The sequence below is a fragment of the Polypterus senegalus genome, chromosome 9 (genome assembly GCF_016835505.1).
Source record: "Polypterus senegalus isolate Bchr_013 chromosome 9, ASM1683550v1, whole genome shotgun sequence".
In the NCBI taxonomy this organism is placed as follows: Eukaryota; Metazoa; Chordata; class Cladistia; order Polypteriformes; family Polypteridae; genus Polypterus; species Polypterus senegalus.
The window spans coordinates 132044349-132071940 of record NC_053162.1 but is presented as its reverse complement, the minus strand read 5'-3'; the positions used below and the strand labels follow the sequence as shown (position 1 = coordinate 132071940).

Genomic DNA, 27592 nt, shown 5'->3' with positions numbered 1-27592 from the left:
TTTTTTCAACAAGAAAAATAACACAGCTTTGTAACCAACCACATTCTGACATCACATTAAGAAACTTCCTCTACAAAAAAGACTCAACTTTTATATTCTGCAACTTACCAGTCAGCAAAGCAGCACAGAGTGGCACAGTGTAAAGGTAAGGGTTTTACGCTTAGGTGGTTTTAGGGTTGGTGTAAAATGAACAATTACTGCAGAGACAGAGAGAGAGTGAGAGAGACAGAGACTGTCCAGTTATGCTTTAATCTGTCTTAGCAAAAACCTCCAATAGTGCCTTTGGAAATTATTCACTGTTTATGAACTGCAAACCTAGTGTACTTATACCTAAATATATAATGTGTTGAAATGAAAATTTCTCTCAACAATTTAAAAGGGATTTTAATGTATGCATAACAAAAATGAAACCTCTTATTTAAATAAGGATTTCAGCTCTGTGCATTCTTTGGTTTGTGTGTATGAATGTTGCATATCTGAATCTTGGCAATTGCTCCCATCATTCCTGATAGATTTTCTTGTGCCCTGTTAAGCTAAATATAGCATGTATCTTACAAAATTTCTAAAACAATTTAGGACTGAACCTTCACTCTGACACTTTCTTGTTCTGAAGTCACCCATTTTTGTTCTGGCTGATTTGGGTCATTCTTCTATCACATTATTTCTTTCCATTGTGGAGTGCTTTGCACACCTGCATACATTTTCATTGAGGATTTGGCTACATTTATAGTTATATCTGTCAGGACAAGCATTCAACCACCTTCTTAAAAACACCTATAGGAAATGCTAGTACTAGGTTATTTTGCACCCTAGACCAAGCTTGATAGTGCCCCAGTTTACTGTTCGGTAGCTAACTTGTGCGGCTGGGTTTTACTTCCCTTTATGATCTGCGCCCTAGGCAAATGCCTAATTAGCCTTAATGGTGGCACCAGTCCTGCTTATAGGCACTTATAACAAGCATATTAATAGCATCTATCACTGTGATTGCCTTCCTAGCAATGTCTCATCTCTCAGTAGAGAAAAAAAAAATAATTATTTTGGTCGACAAACTTTTTTCAGCTTTAAATTTTAAATGTTGTAACATCACTGTTACTTTGATCTCACCCAGCCCTGCAACACAATAAAAAGGAAGATAAACTCTTGATAGCTCCAAAAATATAAGTTCCTGCTGTTCCTTCACCATGCCAACTCTGCGTAGCTGTTACAGGACGGGGGGCCTCATGTATAAACGGTGCATATGCACAACAATGTTGCGTACGAATGCTTCCACGTTCAAAACATGATGTACAAAACCTAATCTTGGTGTAAAGCCACGGACATTTCCACGCTAGCTTAAACCCTGGAGTACGCAAACTGCCTGCACTCAGTGTCAAAGCAGTGCTACTGTTCCAGTGTGGTTTCCCTTTCTTTTTTAGATCCACATCCCTAACTGAAATTAACCGCATACTGTTTATAAGTTTGAAGATTGTAATTAACCTGTAACAATATAATGGTCCACAGAATGATCAAACTATTCCAAATACAATAGCTGCTTTAGCGTTGTTACTCTCACTGCACCTTCTTTTTCTTCTTTCAGCTGCTCCCGTTAAGGGTTGCCACAGCAGATCATCTTTTTCCATATTAGTCTCACTGCACCACTCGGAGTATTTATATCACTGTATCACTTTATAAAGGGCGTATTTACATATGATGATGATATAGTTTTTAAGATGAAATGCAGCAAGATATGTTTATTATATTATACAGATAAAACTTTAACTTAATTCAAATAATCTATAATGTTAATAATTAAACATGTGAGGACACGGTGCCGTGGCACTCTGTTCACAGATTGTTCCTGCCTCGCACTGTATTCTTGCTGGGGCTTGCACAACGAGGGAAGGATAGTTTAACGGAATAATTAAACATTTATTGTATAACGCCATGCAAAGAATCCACACTATAACATGCTGTACGGACAAAAGAGGAAATGTGCGTATGCACACAAAAATCCGGATGCATAAATCTGTGCGACTGGCAATTTCCACGTTCTTCCTCACATAAATCCCAGTTAGCATGAAAAGTAATGCACGTGGACACGCCTGCTACACCGCCCCGTCTCCTCCTAGAATTACGCCTCTTTGAATATGCAAATCAATATAAATTGCCCTTAAACTCAGCGTTCTGTGAAAAGGCAATTGGGAAATAGAAGAATTTCAGCGAATACTAAGTGGAGGCAAGGAAAAACGTACAATTTGTTAGTTTAAACAGTGGTATAAACAACAAAAGGAAGTTGATCGAATGACATAGAGTGTCAGAGAAGCTCAAAAGCACAAGTTCACAAAGTCGCACAGTGCCCAAAATAAAAAAGAAGTTGTCAGATATCAAAGTCGCAACTGTATCGCAAGTTTACAGTGAGGTAATTGTACTTATAATTACAAACAGTTCTACAAGGAGCACTTGATGAACTAATTGAATGCATTTATAGTTCTTGGGATGAAACTGTTTCTGAACTGCAAGGTCCGTACAGGAAAGGTTCTGAAGCGTTTGCCGTATGAGAGCAGTTCAATAGACAGCATGGCTAATTCTCGTTCCGATCAGCTGCTCTACAGCTTTGATTCCCCACTCAGATACAGTGATATAAATACTCCGAATGGTGCAGTGAGAGTAATATGGAAAAAGATGAACCGCTGTGACAACCCATAACGGGAGCAGGTGAAAGAAGAAGAATAAAAGGTACAGTGAGAGTAACAACGCTAAAGCAGCTATTGTATTTAGAATAATTTGACCATTCTGTGGACCATTATATTGTTACAGGTTAATTACACTCAGATGCATTAAACTAATAAACAATATGCAGTTAATTTCAGTGTATTTATAAAGCTGCGTTAGGGATGTGGATCTAAAAAAGAAAGGGAAACCACACAGGAACAGTTGCACTGCTTTGATGCTAAGTACCGCCAGTCTGCAAAACCGAGCGCCCAACTTGCGTACACCAGGGTATGAGCTGCCGTGGGAATGCGCATGGCTTTACGGCAAGTTTAGGTTTCATACATTGCGATTTGAACGTGGAAACGTTCGTACACAACATTTTTGTACATATGCACCATTTATACATGAGGCCCCTTGTCTTTCCTTACTGGTAACCTCTTGCCAATTGAAAAACCCATCACAATAATAATTTTTATTTTGCATGGTGAGATAACTAAGAATTTCTGGTGGCTTACAGGTTATGAGGATCCAGAATTGGTACAGATTAAATGTTATCATTCCTGATAAGTTTAGTAAATAGATGGATAAACAGAATAGTTAAGAAAAACTGTTTTTTAAAGTCCAAAGTTGCTGGATTACTTTCTTATATTCATATAAAATGCATCAAAAATTTTGATTAACCCATCCATTGGAAAAGGCAGAGGTTGGGTAGGCAAATCTTCTAATTAAAACAAAAACTTTGTTTAGCTGCACATTGCTATTTTTAGGTGTTTGGCTTTAATTCTATGATACTTTGACTTTAATGACAGCTTTTTACTTTATTTTAAATAATTACAATGACATGTAAATAAATAGATTATGTCTTTTACAATGCAATACTTTATCAGACTTTTGACCAAACATACTATCTCAGTAAATTCTCAACCTTTATCCATTGCTGTTGTTAGAATCCCAGAAGTACAGTATATTCAAGAGAAGTTCCTGAAGTGACATTATAGGCCTTGTCGGCAATTGACATACACATCTTCACTATTCCAAAATGGCCTTTGTGGATTACAGAGCTTGATGCTTGCATGTTCTCAGTGGCAGCACATAGGAGACTATAGCACTTTCATTGCATGGTTTCAGATTCAAGTTAGCCATGCATTTCTTGAACTTGTTTAGCTTGTTAGAAATACTCACATCAAATCAAACACCAGCTATAACTTACAATACCTGCAACTATAGAATGCCTGAGGTTAAAACCTATTGCAGGGCCTTCTTAACATATGGGCACAATGGGCACTGGCTGGGGTCCCCAGGAGCATAGGGGCTCACAATGTTTCTGATGCTTTTTTCTATGCATGTTTCTGTTTTGCTATTAAAACAGTAGCCCTAGCACACCACTTTGCCCAGGACCCTGTGATGCTGTTAAGACGGCCCTGTCTATGTATTTCGTCTTTGCTGTACTCAAAACATAGGGTTTCCCCTAGAATGTTTTATTTTTACCTTCCACTGGCCACATAAGCAATAATAAACATCTAAACCCCAGAACTTCCGTGCACCTGCTCACATTAAATTTGCTCTTCAGATTACCATTTCATTAACCAATTTGTAATATTATTAACACATTCTTAAAAAATATGATCCATTCAGATTGTTAAGCCACTAAGGTGCCATTAGATAGATTCAGGGAAATTGAGTCTATTCTGATAACACTGCCTGCAAGTCAGATACCAGCCCTGGATGAGAGGTCTTGAAAGGATGGAGCGTACATGCCACTTAAATTGCTTCAGTAAAGAATATTTGCAACATAAAATACCAATTACTGCTCACAAATAATATGAATATTTCAAATCATGTAAGATATAATAATTTCATATATGCAACTCTACCACAAATATCTAGGCTCATAATGGATGGATGGATGAATCTCTTGTTTTAGAAATTGGTTAATTGTTCATTCATTGGAGGCAAATAATGTAAATATGTTGTATTTGACATAACACTAGAAAAGGGAATCTAGTGGCTTGAGGTCAGTTGATTTTGGAATTCAAGGGATTGATCCTGTTTGCCTAATCCAATGTCCTAGCAGGTAGTCATTAGGAAAATGTTACACTTCCTGTTTGAGGACCATAATTCCCTATGTTTTTAAAGTCTTACATTCTGTAGAATATCTTTTAATGGCCTCAGCCAGTTAACTAGCATATCAAGATACAATAGACAAGTCATGGATAACCGGGTTACAAAAACTGACAAATGGAAGGATGGATAAAATCTATGATGAAATCAGCAAAGGAATAACATTTTGTGCATCAACAATTAACAACAATGAATGGAACAGTTAAATTTGCGAAATCTCAATCCACTCCTAAAACGGTGTGTTTATTTTTCTCACCAGTCAAAAGAAAAGTGGTTTTATCATTATAGAGCAGCATAAACAAGATATGGGGATGCTTGGTTTACCAGCTGGGTTGTGCTTTATAGTTGATACTTTATGTGTGATATTTCACCTGATATCATGTAGAGAATGAACTACAAAAACTGGTTTGGCATTTAGTGCCTGAATACCATAAGCTGGTGCAGTCGATCACTATATGTATAAATTATCTAAGTCTCCAACTGCATTTGTAAGGGTATTGCAGTAACCTTACACATTCCTAGGATATGCATATAATGTAAGTTTAGCAAAATCTAATAAGTACAGTAAAATCAATTGTCGAAAAGTATCCCAGAAAAAATAAAGCTCTGTGGTCCTCAATAGAAAGTACAGTCAAAATCTAAGAGTTCCCAGAGCATTCTAAAATTCAGTACAGGACAGAGTAATGCCCATGGAAGTGGTGGAATCATACAATTACCTGGCACTGGAGTGTGTCACTGATATTGTCTCTCACAATGCCAATCTTCTCACCACTCTTTGACAATGAAATAGTCTGAGTGAACAGTCTCATTAAACTATGTAACTGACAAGCACACTGTGCCAAACCTCATTAGTTCAAGCAGGATGTACTTAGAAGACAAGACTCTTAGGTGAAAAACTACACTGTACAAACACATTTCAGGAACACAAGATTTCTTTGCTATGCATATAGCTTTTCAAGGTACACTTAATATTTGCCCAGTTCACTTCTTTACATTAGATGATGGCACTGAGGTCCGCATTTGCATTATGTACACGGTTAAAAAGCATTTAAAAATGTTTAAACATTCACCATATTAATATTTGTTCAGGCAACAATGAACAGAATGAACTTCCAAATTTATGATAAAGTTTCGGACTACAAACAAGGAAACAAGAAACAACCAACACTGTGCTAACTTAAATGATTTCCAAAAGAAGTTTTATACAAATACAACAGAATACAAAACAAATTAAAGTGAGCGGATGGGTATCTTGTATGTTCCATCTACTTTTTATGCAGCAAGTATATATGTTGTGGTTTTAGAAACCACAGTGAGAGGGGGAAATGATGTGTACATAAAGGCAAAAAAATCAGTGAGAGGATAGGTGGGGCTAGAAAAACCAAATCCTGCGATATGTTCATCTTTTGGAAGGCCTCCTGTCACAGTTTGTGGTCAGAAATAACCAGCTATGGAATTCATAAATTCACACTACATGCAAACACGTTGAGGAGTATATAAGTGAAAGTAATGTGTTAGCATGATCTTTATACGCTCAAAATCATTTTTGTGTACATTGTGTTTACATATAAAGAGTACTAGATTAGATTAAATTAGATTAGATTAGATTAAATGAAATTTTTATTGATAGATGCTCTGCAAGACCATAGTGAAATTCTTCTGCCACGAATGTGTGTGGTTTGGAGGTCAGGGAAGTATATACAGGCAATAAGACAATAAGATGATGGGTAAATAAATAAATACAATAAATATGAATAGCAGAAAAGTAGATAATGTACAAAACAAAACTGTACAGACATATTAATTGTATTAAAGAGTAGTGGGATAAAGAATAAGTGCAGATGGCAGTGCACATGTAACATATGATAGATTTAAACAAAAGCCATCAAGTGCATACAGTTGAGGGCCGGTTAATTCAGATTACCAAGAGTTCAGTGACTTTATAGCCTATATAACCTTATAGAAGAAGCTGTCCCTGATGTGGGAAGACCATGTGGTAAGGCTCTGGTAGAATTAATCAGAAAGCAGAAGTGAAAACAGGTGATGAGCTGGAAGACTCCATCAGAGATAATGGATTCAGCCCTTCTCAGACATCTGGCTATGGAAGGTAAGCCCCACTAATTTTAGAAGCAGTACAGACAGTCCCTTGGTGGAGCTTGCAATCCTGGCAAGTCAGGTTACCAAACCACATAGTGATGTATTCGGTGTTCCAATAGTGCAGCCAAAACTCTTTAGCCTCCTCAAGGAAATAGGCCTTTGCTGACTCTTTTTGATGATACAGGTGGTGTTGACAGACAATGAAAGGCAGCAGGTGATCTGGACACCCAGGAAGCTGAAGCTGCTACTGTCTGGATGGGGGAACTGTTCATGTGGAGTGGAGCATGATTGTCTTTGTTTTTCCTGAAGTCAACAATGACCTCCTTTGTTTTGTTGACATTCAGGGAGAGGTTGTTTTCATGGCAACATACAGTCAGGTCTTTCACCTACCTTCTGTAGACAGCTTCATTATTGTCACTCAAAAGTCCAATCACATTGGTTTCACCTGCAAATTCGATGATGTTGTTGCCCTCATGATTTGTTAAACAGTCATAGATAAATAAACTGTATAGCAGTGGGCTGAGGCAGCAGCTTTGTGGAATGTTGATGTTGGTGAACAGCATGGAGGAGGACTTGTTGTCAATTCTCTCTTGCTGGGGCCTGTTTGTCAGGAGATCAAATACCCAAAAACAGAGGGAGCAGTTCATCCCATGGTCTCTGAACTTTAGCATCAAGCTGGAGGGCACAATGTTATTAAAGGCAGAGCTATACTCAATGAACAACATCCTGTTCAGGTTAAGGAAGATGACATCATTCACAAATCTGTATGAAAAACTGAATCCATTGTAGAGGAGATACAGTATTATTGTTAATAGTTTTTTCAGACACTTCATCACCATGGAGGTTTTTCTTTACTCTTTAAAGTTTTTCATGGGGATGTAAAGAAAGGAACATTGTTCCTCAAGGATTTGGCAAGACCATGCACCCATTTTTTCACAAAATGATCCAGAACAAAAATGTCTTTTGGAAATGTGACATGGCTAAACAAAGTCCATGATGAGATGCCCTTTATTGACTAAAGCTATAATCTTGTGAGGCAATGAAACTGTTATTCAAAATGGTTGAGAAAAAAAAACACTCTGCAGGCGCGGACTTTGATGATATCTTGTGTTTGTTTTTTAAACTTTGTGCATGCTGATGCAGACATCTTCCCATCAGCTCCAGTGTACTTCCTCGGCCTGATCTGCCACAAAGTTGCAGATGAGATGAAAGTACAGGGGGAAAAAGGGTTTGTACATATACAAAACTCCTTTACTGCAGGTGAAAATATCACTGGTAGTGAAACAGCATTGTCTAACCAATTCTTTTTGTGATATGAAACTGTAATAAATATGATGATATGAAACTGTTGTGTGCAGCAAATTAAATTCACTTGATACATTAGATCATCAATTATAAACCTGTTGGCTAAGAATGTGTCCTACGGTCTGTGCTGAGATGCCAATTTAATCTTTCGCATAGGCAATAAAATGTGGGCTCTAGTAATGTACAAATTCAGATGTCAGTCTCACTAGTGATTTAGAGATGGATTATGCTAGTACCATTCAACACCCAATTGACCGTGACGAAGAAGGTTTGTGACATCTGTGACCAAACAGTATTTTATATTAACTTTCTGCTCAGCAAAGTGAATCAGCGAAATTTTTGTATTCATGTTGATGTGTCACCACTCAAGAAAGTAACTGTGATGTCAGTATTTTCTCTTACTCTATAGTTGTAAAGGGTATTTGTTTATTATTTCTTTTAAAAAAGCAATACAATTTAAAGATTAAGATTAGATAAAGATTAAACCCATGTGTTTCATTGTAGTTTATACTGCAGTTTAAACAGATGTATCGGTTATATTTCTTGGATTTAAATTCTACATAGTTGTTTCTATAATCTCTCATTAAGGAGTCATTGAGATTAGCCTTTCTTCAAACGTCCCCAGTTTTTCACTGCTGCTCAAGTCCACAGTTCTGTGCCATTAAAAAATTTTGAGCGTGTGCAGCATACCAAACAAGAATCTAACCAAGCACAGGCCTTGTACGAAGGTGTGTTTGCTTACGTGATGCTACTTTTGCAGCATGACCCTTGCAACTTTCATGGTCGAGCCGTATATAAATAAGTGCTGAGCACTTTGAGTAGTGAAAAAAGCGCTATATAAATGCAAAGAATTATTATTATAGATATATTGGTGCTTGTACAAACAGGGCAGCATTACTGCCAGCTATTTGGTTTTCCCAAACAGTTAGGGTATTTTCAATTGGTTTCTGTGGGTGAAAATGGACTTTCCCACGTTTTTTGGGATTATTTTAATGAAAGAACACATTTAGGGCTAGTTTTAAAAGTAAAAATAACTTTGCAACGATTGTGCTAAACAGAGTTTGTATAATATTGTGTGTTTTAGGGCTAGAAGTGCTAGAAAAGAATGCAAACTAACTATAAACCTCCACCCAGGGTTTCCAGGTCCTGGAAATATTTCCAGGCCAATGACAACTGAAAACACACCTAATGGCACTGTGGATCAGCCCAATGAATTACACTGCTGACTTTGGGGGCCACTCTTGGAGATTTAGCTTTGGCCATTTCACCCTACAGTTTTGCCACTGTAGGTGTCAGGGGAAGCGGGGCAGGTTAGGAGGTTTGGGCAGCTGTAATGCTATCAAAAAGCCTAATTTGACATGAAAACCGCACATCTGGTGATCGTGCCTTCCCCTGAAACTGGTGGTGGGGGTTTGGGCCCTTAGCTTAATCAAGCTTTCCATGAATGTCTAAACCTTAACCACTGTAAAAACGGGTATAGCTTCTAGTTAAAGTCAGGAGAATTAAACATGAAGGAAAACAAAAGGCTTTTAAAATAATAATACATCACAAGGGGATGATTAACTGACAAAACACTAGACAATAAGGTATAGAAAAAGAAATATAAAGTTACTTGATAGTTTGTGCCGATACAGTGGGTTAGTTCATGAACTGCAGAAATTACCTGTAGTGTCTGGTGTTGATGTGTAAGAGATTTCAGCAGACCTCCATATTACTGGACATCACCAATAGTGGAATTCAGTAATATTATAAAGGTGATTTAAAGGTGATTCATTCAAAACGGCAAACTGCTAAAAATCTCAGCTCTGCCTTGGCATCAAAGCCTAAAATTAGCACTGGCTCTTTATATAGTGAATTTGAATAAATATTTATCATCAAAGAAAGAAAATTATTAAGTAATTTTACTTGCTCCAAAGTGCTGTCCCCAATCGTTCTATCACATTCCACAAAACTATGGAAGATTTTTCGTGCCAAAATAAATGCAATCCAAAATGTTAACTATGTTGAAAATCAACACATACACAAGTGTATTATTTCATTTTGGCAAGGTTGTACCATGTCATAATTAAAAAGATATTAACCAAATGATCAATTGTGTTTCAGTACAGTTACTAATACCAAAGTGCACTGCAATTTAGTTAATGTGCAGAGCAGATGTATTACATTTCTGTTAGCGGTAGTTCATGTATTGCATTTCGATCTGAGGCCAAACTTTTAATGTGCCAATACTAAAAGTAATCAAGTGACCAATCAACATTAAAAGGTGGGACAAGTGCCACCATAAAATGAAGTGCCTTCTTGACTAAGTTTATCATGATGCAACCATCCAGCATCCCATAGTTGGATTCGTAGATTATGTCAAATATGTGCCCTGTGGTAGGCTGGCGCCCTGCCCGGGTTTGTTTCCTGCCTTGCACCATGTGTTGGCTAGGATTGGCTCCAGCAGACCCCTGTGACCCTGTAGTTAGGATATAGCGGGTTGGATAATGGATGGATGGATGGATTATATCAAATATAACCTCATAGGTTGTAATAAGCAAAACAGCTGACTTTCCTTTCCTTAGAAGAGTTATATGGATTTTGGAGTTTTTGAAGTGCTCCTTTTTAGGTGTGGGGTTAGAAAGAAAAGAAACATTGCTCAATAAGGATTTGGTAACATTGTATGAGCTTTCTGAATCCACTTGTTTCTCAGAAAATAGTCCATGTTACAACGAATGGGAAATAAATACCTATTGTAAATGCATCATGGCTAAAAATAATCCATGATGAAACAAAATGTCCCACTTTAAGATAACAGCTGTGATCCAGTGATTCAATGAAATTGTTATTCCTAATTGACTGAAAGTGAAAAAAATTGGATTTGAGTGTCAGTAGGCTTTGAGCCCTAGGAACCAAGCTACCCAAACTATTTTATAACATTTCAGCAATTATTTACTGCTCTGATGCTGATCTTTCTGACCATAAAATAGGTCATTATGATAGCAATTGATGATTCATAATTAATTGCAGAATTACAGTATTTGTCATACATGTTGAGATAATATCAAAAATTCATTTGAGGGTTCCTCCAGAGTGTCTCTTTCTCTTGCACGGTTTGGCTCAAAAACTATCGTCATCTGATAACAGATTTAAGTTTCAAGTCTGGTATTTTTCCATCCAGCCATTTTAGCTCTAGACCCTCCTCAAGAAACTGTGAGAAACAGAAACACACACACACCCATTATCAACATATCAATGTTTTTGGTATTGGGGGACCTATAACACTGAGATCTGTTAAAAACTGAAGATTGAATTTTTTGACAAATCTAAAGTGTTTTCTCTTCCCCCAGAGATAATAATAATAATAATAGATTTTATTTATAACGCGCTTTTCATTGACAAAATCTCAAAGTGCTACAACAAGAGCAATAACCACAAAGTTGAAAAGACTAGATTAAATTTACAATTTCAGCAGTTATATGCTTTCCTAAATAAAAAAGTCTTCAAATTTGCTTTAAAAGTGTCCAGATTTTGTGTAGTTCTCAGTTCAACAGGGAGCTGATTTCAGAGCTGTGGGGCAGCAGAGCAAAAAGCTCGACCCCCCATAGTACGGAGCTTAGTAAGGGGAGTCTGAAGCTGCATGCTGCCAAATGATCTGAGGATCCGATTGGAAGTTTGTAAGTGAATCAAATCTTGAAGGTAAGAAGGTGCCTGGCCATAGATACATTTATGGGTTAATAGAAGAATTTTGTACTCAATCCGGGAGGAAACAGGGAGCCAATGAAGTGATTTGATGATAGAGATGATAGGTTATGGTAGGGGAGGGCACAAAGCAAAACAAAAAAAAACAAAAAAACATAGCAGCTGATGTTTTTGATGACATCCCACTTTTGCCTTTCTTCTTGGATCAATTAAGTGAATTTGACTGGTCGAGAAACAACATAGTTTAGTGATTGTTCAGTCAAAATGGAATTAAAAGTTTCCCTGTTCACTCAATTTTGCTGGAATCACTGGGACTAGGGGCTGAAAATAAATTTGCCCCATCAACAGCCCATTTTTAAGGCAATTCTAGACTTAAATTCCAACCCTGGCAACCCTGATATAAGAAGAAAGAAACAAAACCCGAATCTGCACAACAGAACAGTACACAATGGATGAGAGTAACAGTAGAACATTGTCTTTTCTATCACTGGCTTCAATTAAATGATTAATTGAGAGCTACGTTCAGATTGTGTACACACAAACATCAGTCCATTTGTTGGCGTTTAACTCAGTGCAGCCCCTCTATGCAGACTAGAAGAAGATGTCGCTACTTTAATTCACAATATGAATGTTGTGTGTCTACTTTTCTCTGTGCTGTTATTTTTCCTTGACAGATGTTTGTGGTAGTTAGTACTAGTGTTATAACTTTTAAAATAAAATTAAGATTCCTATTTTTAGTGTATTTTATTTAATAAAAATGAATGTTTCTACCCTTACATTATAAATTCATTCATTCTTTAATTTTCCACCAGGGAGTGGGGGCAACAATCTTAGTATTGAGGCCCATACGTCCCTTTCCTCAACACTATACCCCATTCCATAATATAAATTCCTATACTCAAAACTGTGTTTTTTTTCTTTGTAATGTAAGATGTAATGTAGCTACTAGATTAGCAAAGGAGCTTGGAGAACTGAATGCTCATCAGTGCGTCTGTTGTCTAAACCAATTTTCAGTTCAGTGTCATGGGGGGGCTGGGGTCTGTTCCAGGAACACAAAGAACAAAGCAGGAACCAACACTGGATGGCAGCCCAATGCAGACTACACTCACACTTCAGGCAAATATTTCCATAGTATGGGTTAATTTAGAGTCACCATTCAACCTAGCAAGCTGGTTGTTGAAATGTAGAAGGAAATCCCCACAAATGGGGATTGAGCACAAACCAGACAGGCAGTCTCTTAACTGGATTCAAATTAAGGAGAGCAGAACTAAACACTGCACCCACCCCATATAAGAAAGATATAGCAGATATGTAGTAAATCCATACATTTTTAAGCTCTCTAAAATATTTTTGAATTCAAGTTCCAGTATCTACTAGAAGACACTCTATTTCCATTGATATGGTATGTATTTTCCATTTCGTTATATTGATTTATTGTCTGGGATGTTAAAAGGCAAATCTTTTTAAATATTTTGTCTTTTGATGTGCTGAACTGCCTTCTAGGGGAAAAATGAAATACAGTCCTTTAAACTTACAAAAAAGGTAATAATGAACTAATAAAGAAAGTTATTTGACTGAAGTAAACTTACAAAGTTACAAAGCTTAATTCCATTTTCTCCATATTTGTACATTTGGACCTCTTAGATGTTACTTGAGGTGCTCACAGTCTTGAATCAGTGCTATGGCCTTAAATCACAAACTTGGAGTTCATGGATATTTCTTTGAGTAACATGATAAAAGTAAACTGAATTTAAGGACTTTGTGCAAAAAGTAAAACAAGATTTATTTATATAGCTCACTTTCATAAAAAAACACGTAGCTCAAATTGCTCTAGAAGAGGTTAAAGGAAAAATACAAGCAAAAGAAAAATAATAAATTAGAAATAATCCATCCATCCATCCTCTTCCACTTCTCCGAGATCGGGTCGCAGGGGCAACAGCTTGAGCAAAGATGCCCAGACTTCCCTCTCCCAGGCCACTTCTTCTAGCTCTTCTCAGGGAATCCTGAGGCATTCCCAGGCCAGCCGGGAGACATAGTCCCTCCAGCGTGTCCTGGGTCTTCCCCGGGGCCTCCTCCCAGTTGGACGTGCCCAGAACACCTCACCAGGGAGGCGTCCAGGAGGCACCCTGATCAGATGCCCGTGCCACCTCATCTGACTCCTCTCGATGCGGAGGAGCAGTGGCTCTACTCTGAGCCCCTCCCAGATGATTGAGTTTCTCAACCTATCTTTAAGGGAAAGCCCAGACACCCTGTGGAGGAAACTCATTTCTGCCGCTTGTATTCGTGACCTCGTTCTTTCGGTCACTACCCATAGCTCATGACCATAGGTGAGGGTAGGAATGTAGATTGACTGGTAAATTGAGAGCTTTGCCTTACGGCTCAGCTACTTTTTCACTACGACAGACACATGCTGAGCCCGCATCACTGCAGACGCCGCACCCATCCGTCTGTCGATCTCACGCTCCATTCTTCCCTCACTCATGAACAAGAGCCCGAGATACTTGAACTCCTCCACTAGGGGCAGGATCTCATTCCCAACCCTGAGAAGGCACTCCACCCTTCTCCGGCTGAGGACCATGGTCTCAGATTTTGGAGGTGCTGATTCCCATTCCAGCAGCTTCACACTCAGCTGTGAACCGATCCAGAGAGAGCTGAAGATCACAGCCTGACAAAGCAAACAGGACAACATCATCTGAAAAAAGCAGTGACCCAATCCTGAGTCCACCAAACCAGACCCCCTCAACGCCCTGGCTGCACCTAGAAATTCTGTCCATAAAAGTTACGAACAGAATCCATGACAAACTCCAACTCTCACAGGAAATGGGTTCGACTTACTGCCTGCAATGCGGAATAAGCTCTGACACCGGTTGTACAGGGACCAAACAGCCCTTATGCCCGAGAGACAAGGTCGAATGCCTTTTCCAAGTCCATAAAACACATGTAGACTGGTTGGGCAAACTCCCATGCACCATTCAGGACCCTGCTAAGGGTGTAGAGCTGGTCCACTGTTCCGCGACCAGGACAAAAACCACACTATTCCTCCTGAATCTGAGGTTTGACTATCTGACGGACCCTCCTCTCCAGGACCCCCGAATAGACTTTTCCAGGGAAGCTGAGGAGTGTGATCACTCTGTAGTTAAAGAGGAGGACCACCACCCCAGTCTGCCAATCCAGAGGCACTGTCCCCGATGTCCATGCGATGTTGCAGAGGCGTGTTAACCAGGACAGTCCTACAACATCCAGAGCCTTGAGGAAGTCCGGGCGTATCTCATCCACCCCTGGGGCCCTGCCACCAATGAGTTTTTTGACCTCAGTCCTAGAGATGTGGGAGCCCACCTCCAAGTCCCAAGGCTCTGCTTCCTCATTGGACTCATTGGAAGGCATGTTAGTGGGACTGAGGAGGTATTCGAAGTACTCTCCCCCACCGACCCACAACATCCCAAGCTGAGGACAGCAGCGCACCATCCCCACCATATACAGTGTTGACACTGCACTGCTTCCCCCTCCTGAGACGCCGGATGGTGGACCAGAATGTCCTCGAAGCCGTCCGAAAGTCGTTCTCCATACCTCCCTAAACTCCTCCCACACCTGAGTTTTTGCCTCAGCAACCACTGAAGCCACATTCCGCTTGGCCTTCCGGTACCTATTAGCTGCCTGCAGAGTCCCACAGGACAAAAGGGTCCTGCAGAACTCCTTCTTCAGCTTGACGGCATCCCTCACCGCCGGTGTCCACCAATGGGTTCAGGGATTGCCGCCACGACAGGCACCGACTACCTTGCGGCCACAGCTCCGGTCAGCTGTCTCAACAATAGAGGCACGGAACATGGCCCATTCAAACTCAATGTCCCCCACCTCCCTCGGGACATGGTTGAAGTTCTGCCGGAGGTGGGAGTTGAAGCTACTTCTGACAGGGTACTCTGCCAGACTTTCCCAGCAGACCCTCGCAATACGTTTGGGCCTACCAGGCCTGACCGGCATCCTCTTCCACCATCAAAGCCTACTCACCACCAGGTGGTGATCAGTTGACAGCTCCGCCCCTCTCTTCACCCGAGTGTCCAAGACATGTGGCCACAAGTCCGACGACACGACCACAAAGTCGATCATCGAACTGAGGCCTAGGGTGTCCTGGTGCCAAGTGCACATATGAACACCCTTATGCTTGAACATGGTGTTCGTTATGGACAATCTATGATGAGCACAGAAGTCCAATAACAAAACACTGCTCGGGTTCAGATTGGGGGGGCCATTCCTCTCAATCATGCCCTTCCAGGTCTCACTGTAATTGCCCACATGAGCATTGAAGTCTCCCAGCAGTACAAAAGAGTCCCCAGAAGGTGTGCCCTCTAGCACCCCCTCCAGGGACTCCAAAAAGGGTGGGTACTCCAAACTGCTGTTCGGCACATTAGCACAAACAACAGTTAGGACCCGTCCCCCCACCCGAAGGTAAACCTCAATGAACAGGCTCCAAATCGGGGGGCAATAAGTATGCCCACACTCAGGGGCAACTCCAGAGTGGTAGAGAGTCCAGCCCCTCTCAAGGAGATTGGTTCCATATATCTAGCTGGAACCTCTTGACCTCGCACACTAGCTCAGGCTCCTTCCCTTTCAGAGAGGTGAATTAAAAATAAATAATAAATAAATTAGAAATAAATAAGCATATACAGTATATGAATAAATAAATGAAATATAGATAAAATAATAAATAAGAGTAAATCAATTATCACTTACATAATATAGACAAACAAATAACAGATAAAAGAGTCCTTAATTACACTGGTCAGCACCAAAATCGCTCTGTGCAAAAAACATCGGTGAACTTGAAAAATGTAGGTGGATTGAATCCATTTCTGAAAATGGAATTGTATTTTTATGCTCAGAATGTTACTTGCAATAGCTAAGGTGAAAACAATCTAAAGTCAAGTATTTTCTACAAATTGTTTGCTCTCAATCAATATTTTGTCCTCTGCTCTTACACAATATTAAGGTAGGAGGTTAATTTTAAAAATCTTGATTAGTTGTGCCTATGGTTTCAGTACAAAACAGCTTAAGTATGGTGGTACGTCACAAAATATGTTGGAGTACCCTGCCTATGACTATTATGCACTATCAAATCACATATTCATCAATAGTCTCCTATTTTTATGCATTGTCTTTGAAGTAATAGATCATCTTTTATCCAAGCGCATTCTGTGGTAATGCTGTAAGCAGAAACCAAATCCCAAGATCAAGTTTAGCATTGTACATTGGATTTTTATTATTGAGGGGGCTCTGACCAGGTGGTACATTTTGGGGGACCTAGTTTTAAACATTTTTGGAACTCCTTTTCTATACCATTAATTGTATTTTCAAAAAAACATCAGTAACCATTGTAATTATGCTAAGACAGGTGAATGTGCTCAAATTTTCTTTTACCAGTTAAGATTTGTGAGGATGCAATCTGAACATACCACAACAAAGTGAAGTTCTATTAAGTAGTCCTGTTAAGAGTGCATTACAGCAATGTAGTCAGCTTAAAACCGAAATGCATATTCATTTATTGTAATCTTGCAGTTTTATAGGAAAGGTTTAATACTTGCAATTTTCTGTCATGCATGTGTGTCTGAAGATCACCTTCAGGGCTCATCAAATGCATGTAATACCACTATGGGACGAGAGGGGGTATTGTCACTAACTTTATCACCACCTTCTGCCTCCAAAGCACAGAGAAGATACCCAGTGAGGACAACTGACTGTGCCCCTTCTGGGCAGAGTCCTATAATGCTGGCATCTCAGTTTGATTCAAGTCAGTCCGGAAGAAGGTGCCCCTCAAAGTCACACCCGCTCAAATGAGAAACACTTGCAGACCAAGAGAAAGCTATAGCCTGTGCTTTTGTTGTTTGCCAATATTGTACATTTAATTTGTTTTCAATTTGTTTGTTGAATTCAATAGGATGACCCAACATTTCCTTTAGACCATTGGATCCTTACTCCCACTTGACCACAGTTCCTTAAATGAAAAAAAAAAACCCATGCAGTTCTAGTAATTTGTTTAATATGAGATTTGAAATTTATGTTTGAGTTAATAATAACACCTAAATTCTTTACTTCTGCTCTGACTGACCAAGTGATCAAGTTTGTTTCACTTTTTACACTTCTGACAACTAAGATTTCAGTTTAGTCCTTGTTAAGCTTGAGGAACCTGCTACTCATCCATTCTGAAATGTTAGCAAAGCTTTGGATCAGAAGGTTGAGCTGCAGTGTCATCAGGTGCTATAGATAAGTAAAGCTGCATGTCAACTGCAGAATTCTGGTAGCTCAGCTTATGTTTTTAGATAATTTGGCAAAAAGGGAGCATGTAGGTTGAAAAGAACAGTGACATCTAATATACAATCACCATAAATTTCAAATAATTTTCTATTACATAAGACTTAAACCAGTTTAAGACACTATCAAAGTGACCTACCTATTGGCTAAAGCAGTTAATTAGAATACTGCAGTTTACGGTGTCAAATGCCACACTCAGGTCTAAGAGTACACAAGAATTAAAACGATAATTTTTAATAGTTTGTAGAATAATGGCATGAGAACAAAATAAAGATTTAGGGATTGGTTCCATATATTGGTTTAGCAAATTAGTCAATATAGACTGAAACTGGTCTTGCAAGCTGTAAACAATCCACAGACAAATGATAAATGAAATGGCTGAGATTTTATATCAAGGCAGCAGAAAGAAGGTTGAGGTCATCAAGGCGAGATGGAAACGAGGTCATCTGGAAGGGAAGAAAAGTTACTTAATCTTATGTGGTTCTGTGGGAAGAAAGAGAGGAGGCATTAATATCCTCTTACTAACCCTTTTCCCAGTGTTTTCACACCCTGAATTAAACCCTTAGGCTGTCCCCTAATTGCACGAATTATAAATATTTTGTAAAGGTTATATTATAATTAGAAATAAATAATCAAATATGTAAAAATAAAGTAGAATTGCACTTGTAAGAAAGTAAGACTCTGTAAGACTTGTAAGACTATAGTGGATAGGATTAAACTCTGTTAACTACAAAGGTCAAGGCCTAAGAGCTAGTAGATGAAAAATAGATGTTTGGTTAGGAGCTGTGTCAGGGAAATCACATAAATGCTGAAAAAAATAGGGCAGTGTATCCAGTATACATTTGCTATATCATCATGGCCCTACTGTTATCCCATATGGCTTTCATTTCACAAAGGCCACACTGGTAGAGTGTTGTACCCTTGCTGTGGTGTTGATTTATAAGGAAGACTACTAGAAGCTATTTATTCTTTCAGGGTTAGATGACACTCAACACATTGGTCCAGTCTCCTGATCAAGAGCTCTAGTGAAAAAGAACACTGAATATGTACAGCAAAAATGTTACATTTTAGAAACGATTGTTTCAGTACAGTTCACCAAAACAGGAGATTCAAATAAATATCAGTGTTACAGAAATACCATTAAATGAAAAAGTTGTTAATCAGATGAGTAGCTTTGGCAATGAAGAAAGTCCAAATAAATCAAGGAAAAGAGGTCCACTGAAAAAGGAAAATTAATAATCAGGTTGATTTATGAGTTTAAGAGCCCATAGGATACAGGATTCTGGAGCATCTGGGTCATCAAAGGGAGCTAAGAGCTTGTGTTAGCTCGGTGAAGATATAAAGAAACCTTGGGAGGCTTAGTAGCCGCTATTGGAAATGATCCTTAGCTAATGGATGTTTATGTAATTCTGGGATAATGCGTAAAAGCAAAATCCTTAATGTGGAAGTTAAATGGGTGTTACACATTCTGCCTCCCACCAGTCTTTGCTGCATCATCTAATCGGCATGAATTATGATGCTATAGAAAAATAAGCAGAAAGCTGGCTGTCAAAAATGGGTTTGACTTGGCACTAAAATATTATGAATACTCTGTCCACACATAATTCTGGGAGGTTTTCAAAGGTTTTATTTTTGCTTCATTATGCCAGAACATGTTCAGGATACAGGCTTGGACAGATCTGTGGCAGATACAATTTAATGTAAGTAAATGTAAAGTATTATACACAGGAAATAGAAATGTTAAATTTAAATACATAGTGGGATGGCTGAAAGTTGAAAGTACCTCTTATGAGAATGACCTAGGAATCATAGTGGACTCACTACTGTCTACATCCAGGCAGTTTACAGGTAGATATGCTTAAACTTTATAACACACTTGTGAGGACTCACCTAGAGTACGGTTGGCAATTTTAATCTCTACATTAAAAAAAAGACATAGCAGTGCTAGAGAAAGCAGAGATTAAGAGGTGAAATGATCAAAGTGTTTAAACTTGTGAAAAAATGAATTCAGTGGATCACCGCTGTTACTTTAAAATAAATTCTTCAACAAGAACATGGACACATGGTTTGCAAATTACTAAGTTCGGATTTCGCATAAATGCTGGATATTTTTTCTTCACACAAAGAACCATGGACACATAGAATACATTACTGAGTATTGTGGTGAAGTGTAAGTCTTTACAAACGTTCAAATCTCAAATTGATGTTATTTTGGACCATCTTGTTAAACTGGATGAGCAAGCTTGGCCAGCTGGATGGCCTGTTCTTGTTACAATGGTATTAATGTTCTAATCACATGGAGTTTGATTTCCAGAATGTTTAAACTAAAAAGTATTTGTGATTATTATATCTCTCAAAGCCAACTGGATCACTTCAGAAATTTATTATTCTTACTTACCTAGAAACAATGGTGCAACTGATATTTTAAACATCCTGTGTGGTATTTTGGTAGAATGGTGCCTCAGTGGATAAAGCTGCTGTTTCACCGACTTAGTGTTTTGCATTCAAATTCCCCACATGGTTATTGCCTGTATTAATTTATAGGTGTTTTCCGTGTGTCTGTGTGGGTTTACCTGGAGATTATTTCATGTTCTTCTCACTGTCACATCCCCAGAGATGTGTTGGTTAGTTTTATAAGCAAATACAGTACTGATAGGCATCTGTGTGTGTGTGTATACTTTATGATAGCAGGAAACCCATCTGGCTTTGTTTCCCATCTTTGTATTAGCATTATGAGGACAGATTCTGGCCTGTTGTGAACCTGAATTTGGTTTAGAGTTGGAAAATGAATATATGGATGAACTTCAGTAGTGTGAGTAAAATCAAAAACCTTTTTAATAAAACTAGTTTTTCATCATCTTTCAATCATCAAATCATCCTAATCTAGTTCACAGTTTCAGGAATCATAGTGTGCACAAATGTGTCCTGAGTCCATAAATTGTACAGTACAGTATGTGTTTCTTTATCCAATATAGTAATTAACTGATCAATCACATTAGGTCCCTTTTCTTCTTATTATTAATAAACTCCTGCCCCGCAAGCTGTCAATCCTACTCATCAACAGTATGGTTCTCTTTTCTTTTAGTATAGAACATTTACTTAATTTCTGGGATTACCAAGTCTCATCTTGATTGCTTCATAAGTGATCTGCGAGATCTTCTTCTTCATCTTTCGGCTGCTCCAATAGGGGTTGCCACAGCAGATCATCTTGTTACATACCTTTCTGTCCTCTACATCTTGCTCTGTCCCACCCATCACTTGCATGTCCTCTCTCACCACATCCAGAAACCTTCTCTTAGGCCTTCCTCTTGCCTGGTAGCTCTGTCTTTTAACATCCTTTTCCCAATATACTCAGCATCTCTCCTCTGCACATGTCCAAACCAACGCAATCTCACCTCCCTGACTTTGTCTCCCAAATATCCAACCTGAGACGACCCTCTAATGTACTAATTTCTACTCCTGTTCATCCTCATCACACCCAACACAAATCTTAAAATCTTTAACTCTGCTACCTTCAGCTCTGTCTCCTGCTTTCTGGTTAGTGCCACCATCTCCAACCCATATAACATAGCTGGTCTCACTACCGTCCTGTAGATCTGCCCTTTCACTCTTGCTGATACCCATCTGTCACAAATCACTTCTGACACTCTTCTCCACCCATTCCACCCTGCCTGCACTCTCTATTTCACCTCTCTTCCACAATCCCTATTACTCTGTACTGTTGATCTGAAGTATTTAAACTCATCCACCATTTCCAACTCTACTTCCTGCATCCTCACCATTCCACTGACCTTCCGCTCATTTACACACATGTATTCTGTCTTGTTCCTACTGACCTTTGTTCCTCTCCTCTCTACAGCATATCTCCACCTCTTCAAGGTCTCCTCAAACTGCTCCTTACTCATGGGGACAAGTGATCTGCTAGATAGCTTATTTAAATCTCCAATCCATAGGATTCAGTTGTAGTGGTTTGGGGATCCAGTGGAAGGTGTATCCAGCACGTTCAGTGAAAGCAGACACTAGTTGTAGACTTACAGTAGGTTATTCTGGGGAAATCATATGTCCTGGCTGGTCTCAGAATGCCAAGATAAGCTGGATACCACTGCTGAAAATATCGAGTTTAATCTACAATGCAACCTGTAATGCTACCAAAACAACGTTGCAAGAGATTACCCACACAGGAAATAAAAAGCAGAAATCAGAGAGATTAAAAATGCAACTTTTCAAGATATCATGATATTTTATGGACACCGTGCCCATTGAGAATCTGTCTGATTTTAACGTTAAGAGAAGCTTTTCTTTATTAATATAGTTGTGGCCTACCTTGACCTACAAAGTAATCTGATTTTGCCTGTTATGTGGGAGGCAGAAGGATGATACAGTGGTTAGTGCCATTGGGTCACAGCTCCAGAGGCCCTGCCTGTGTGGAGTTTGCACTTTCTCCCAGTGTCTGAATGTGTGTTTATATGTGCATTCTCATTTACGTGCACATCCAAAACATGTCTCCAATTGCTGTCTCAAAGCTAGGCACTTGTGTGAGCTATGTGAAGGACTGGCACCCCAACCTACAGATGATCCCCTGTGTTATGCCAAGTACTGCTGGGAGAACGCAGAAACAGAACAAAATGTTCAGAAAATAACTATCTAAATGTTGGGTAGAGCAATAATTATTCTACTTTTATCCTAAGAAGCAGTTTTTGAAGTTCTAACACTGTCCTGAAGGACAAATCATACAAAGACAAAACAAAAAGTGTGTGTTGGGAGACTTAGATGATGTAAAGCATAGTAGTGTATGTCATTTTGTTAAGTTGGATTACCAGCAGCTCATTCATCTCAATTCCGAAATTTGCTTTTTCTTCCAGTAGATTGCAGGTAGCCAGAAGCAATCAATACAAACTAGGAAACAATCCTGAAAGGCATGACAATCCATCATATGGTACACTCAGCCACTCCTAAATGGCCACTTTATGGCTGCCAATCTTTAAAATACTTTTATGTTTTGCATATTTCCTGAATTCAGCTTAGTTTTGGGTATCGATGGAAGCACTTCTTACTGGCCCCATCATATCCTTCATAGCTTGTAGTTGTTATTTAGGAAAACATTATGACACTATGGTTGGCACTGCAGCCTCATAGGTCCAGAATCCAGGATTAGCAACTCTCAGTTTGGAGTTTACATGACAAGACACCACAGTTTGTGACTGGTTGTTTTGATATATTCCAAAAACTTTGCATGATAGGTTATTTTGTGACTCTATGATGGGACAGTACCCAAACCAGGGCTGGTTCTTACTTTGCAAACAATACTTATAGTGAAGTATTCAGCTCCCTTGACTCTAAACAGGAGAAGCGAGCACTAGCAACAATAAATGGGTAAAGTTATCATTTAAATATATTTCATAAGGAAATATTATAAGCGCAGCACAGATATACAAAGTTGTTGCCCTCCTGAAAGCAGATGCCATTTTTTTATCTGTTAAAGCGTAAAGTAATAATGGAAAAATTGGAAGATTGGGCAAGAAGTCATGACACCAGTGTTTGTGAAAATGTATGCATAAAATGGGATGGGCTTTCTGAAAAGGGAGAATTTAGATTGTATGCACATCTTTGTTAAGTTCTGTGCCTTATTGTGGTATGATTGCTAATATTTTTAAGTAATTAAACATTATTATTAATTTTTTTATAAGTATGCTGGAATATCTGTTTTGTAATTCTATAATTAGTGTTATTTTGGCTAAAAAGAAGCAGCTGCAAATGAAATGCCCCAAATTAATTCTGAACTCATTTACATATCTGTTTGTATTTGCTCTTTCCACCAAAACCAGGTTGCATCATAAAAGCTTCTTCAATGGACTGCACAGGCCCCTCTGCTCTGCAAACTGCTTCTCATTAGCGTTCCTGTAGAAAAGATCTACTTACTGTTCCCTCACCTCCATGCAAACTGTATGCACCATTGCCTTTATCTGCTCCATTTTTAAAAGATCTTTGCAGGCAGTAAGTCATAACAAGAGCATGGTGATTTTTTGGCTCGTTTTCTTCACTTTTTGCTTGACACAGTTCCTAATTAGCAGGGATAAAGGCAATATCCTTCCTCCACACACCATTAAAATTCTCATCTGGAAATGGCCATATGCAAGAAGGACCAATCTAACGGGGAATGTATGCGCTGATCTCTATGATATCCATGGCTGCCACCTGACAGATAACCAGTCTGCCTTTAACCAGGCTGATGTTGTGGTCTTCCATCATAATGACATCTATCCTTCTGTGGCTACATTACCTACAGAGAAGTGGCGACCCCACCTACAGAAATGGGTGTGGTTGTCTCTGGAGTCTCCGACCAACAACAGAAAGATCAACCAGCTAAATGGAATCTTTAATTGGACAATGAGCTACAGACGGGATTCAGATATTTTCATACCCTATGGAGAGCTTGTACCGAATATTGGCCACCCTTTCTCCATTCCCAAAAAGATCTCTCACTTGGCTGCATGGGTGGTCAGCAATTATAGGGAAAGTCACAAGAGGACTGGTGTTTTCCATAGTCTACAAAAATCCATGGCAATTGATATGTATGGCAGGGCTAATGGAAAGCCACTCAGCAAGGACAGCCTCCTACAAACTATTTCCAAATATCCCTTCTATCTAGCATTTGAGAATTCCATACATCAGGATTACATAACAGAAAAGCTGTGGAGGAATTCTTTCATGGCAGGCTCAGTGCCCGTAGTCTTAGGGCCATCACGAACCAACTATGAAGCGTTTGTGCCCGCAGGGTCATTCATTCATGTACAGGACTTCCCAAGCACCAAAGAACTGGCAGAATATCTCATGGCAGTGGCCAACAATGAGACGCATTATAGGCAATACTTTGAATGGAAAAAACAATTCACAGTCAAGATGTACGAAGACTGGAGGGAGCGGTTCTGCCAAATCTGCAAAAAGTATAAAACCCTGCCCCAAAGAAAAATCTATCACAACCTTGAAGAATGGATAAATAGCTAATTGTGTTTTGTAAAGTTACGATGAGCATTTTTCAAAAACCTTCCTGTGGACAGTAAAAATTTGAAACAAGTACATTTTCAGGATAAATGAATAGATTTTTGCTATGATCGATCTGGTGCTGCTTTCTATTAACTTTGTGAGATTCATTTTTTGACAGAAACAACAGTAACATGGTGAATGGTACGGATTAGTCAAGGGACTGTATAAGGAAAGGTATGTTTTGGACATTTCACGGTTCATATAACATACTTGTCTTTGCAGGGTACTCTAAGGTAATGGAGAAGTTGGTGTGCGAGATGGCTTCATTGGTTCACATTATACCCAAAATAAAATGAACGGGCAACACGTAAATCCTGCCACAATCTAATGCTCAGAATTGTTTTACCCCAATGAAATATATAACCACATGCTTAGGATGGGCCCAGTTAGTTTGAAAAAGAGGATAGCAAAAACAACAATGCTGTGGCCTTCTCAGTTACCAAATCAACTATCTTTTTACATAAGATGCAAGAAGGTATCTGACCGGTTCACCAGCAGACAGTGTACTGTAAATCAAAGTAACTGAACATAAGTTACTTACTCTTTTCATCTTTACTAGTTTTCTTGCCCAGATGAATTCAGGATCAGCAGAACCCAACTAGTTTATAAGAGGACAGGCCTAGTAAAGTGGTCATTTACTGTTGATGTTTTATCAAAACAAAAAAAAAAAACCAACCCCAGTTAACATGTTTTAACCTTCTTGGCACCAACCCCTCAAAGTTAATACAGAGTCAGTCTCTGTGCGACATGTAATGATCCTCTTTATAGTGTTATGCCCAACTAACTCTCAGGATAGTATTCTGCTATCTTCTGGATGAAAGGACATAATGCTGTGAAAAAAATCATGAATATTTGTGTTCAGCCTCTAACTCATCAATATTCATGAATGGGGAGGACCTATCAACTAAAACACAATGGCATACGGAGCTGTAAATCCAGTTTTAGAAAAAAACTGAAAATGAACCAATGCTCGAATCAAGCAAGAGCGATGATTTAACATGGTTATCAGATGTTGACAGAGACAGGGAAACTGACATGTGTTCTGTAGAGCCCAACCTGCCAAGTTTCAACGATGTTCTGTGTTTGGTGCTGGCTTCATACTATTGATAACTAACCTGCATCACTTTGTTGCTCATTTATGGGTAAACTTGTTCTAAAGATGTCTGTTGATCATGATTATCTGGATTATTTATTATTGGTCTATGACAGTCTGGTTTTGATAATAGTTTCTAAAATAAACCACTGGGTTGAGCAGTGCCAAGTGCTTTGGGGTGTTGAAGTTTGGGTTGGCTGTTCAATAAACCATTTACTTTTCACAGTTGCTGCAGCGATGGTGCTCCAGTGTCACAGACACCCATTTTTACCAAAGCTTTTCACTCATTATAACATACCTGTTTTACTAATAAAGGACTATGGTGAAGCTAATCACCCAACAACTGTACACACTGCGTATTTCTGATCTTCACAAAATTAACAAAAGTCTCAGTGGTTGTAAGGAAAGACCATCATGGATACAGTACATCATATCCAAACAGGCACAAGGTCTGGTTAAATCAGGAAATCTATAATTGATACAGGTAGAGGGACCATGCGGAATGTCAACTACAGTACACTACCTCAACTGGGCCGTCATGAGCAGAACTTTTACTTCAGTAAGGTGACTGTATAATGGAAAGTATCTACCCTGCACCTGAAACTGCTTCAGATTTCACTTAGAAAGAAAACTGATGCATGGCACTGCATGAGTAAACCATCTTCATGTTCTTGGTGACTCCATTCACATGAATACATCAAGCTGCAGTGGGGTGCAATATGTACACTGCAAAAAAAGAGATTGTGATCAATTGGAAGGTAGGACAAGATGCACACCCGTCTCCCAAACACTGTTCACAATGTAGAATCCATCACTATTCATGTGTTGGGAAATATGGAAGTCACCTAGCTTTGTGCTATGGTAGACAACACATCACAAAATAGTCCATCCTGCTCTAGCAAATCAGGCACCAACATTCTATCCAGTCATGTGCAAGCAAAAGAAAAAACACTAACATCTGCTCAAACTGTGCCTGTGAACACTTAGTGACCATTTCAAAAATTATCACATGAAACATGTATAATAAACCTGCAACAGTACAGCAGTGAACATCAGACACACCTTCTCTATTGTGACTAAGTTGGTATTGAGAAGTTTGTTGTTGGGGGAAATCAAGACTTTTGCCTAATCCCCTCCCCCGGGTAAACAATGCTTAGGGGCTTAAGATTCTAAACCAACTCTGCTTCACATACGGTGCATCCAGAAAGTACTCACAGCGCATCACTTTCCACATTATGTTACAGCCTTATTCAAAAA

The 27592-nt window shown here is 39.0% G+C and overlaps 1 protein-coding gene across 1 annotated transcript; it reads left to right on the top strand.

Annotated features, from left to right (window-relative positions):
• The first annotated feature begins 63 nt into the window (after positions 1–63).
• Positions 64–27592, top strand: LOC120535804 (alpha-(1,3)-fucosyltransferase 7-like). The gene is made up of 2 exons (XM_039763891.1): positions 64–145; positions 24024–27592. The coding sequence occupies exon 2, from the start codon at positions 24133–24135 to the stop codon at positions 25201–25203; it is 1071 nt and encodes a 356-aa protein (XP_039619825.1). The 5' UTR covers positions 64–145; positions 24024–24132; the 3' UTR covers positions 25204–27592.

Bases quoted from the DNA above. Each gene is read 5' to 3' on its own strand.
- LOC120535804 (XM_039763891.1), top strand. From the start codon at position 24,133: ATGCAAACTGTATGCACCATTGCCTTTATCTGCTCCATTTTTAAAAGA.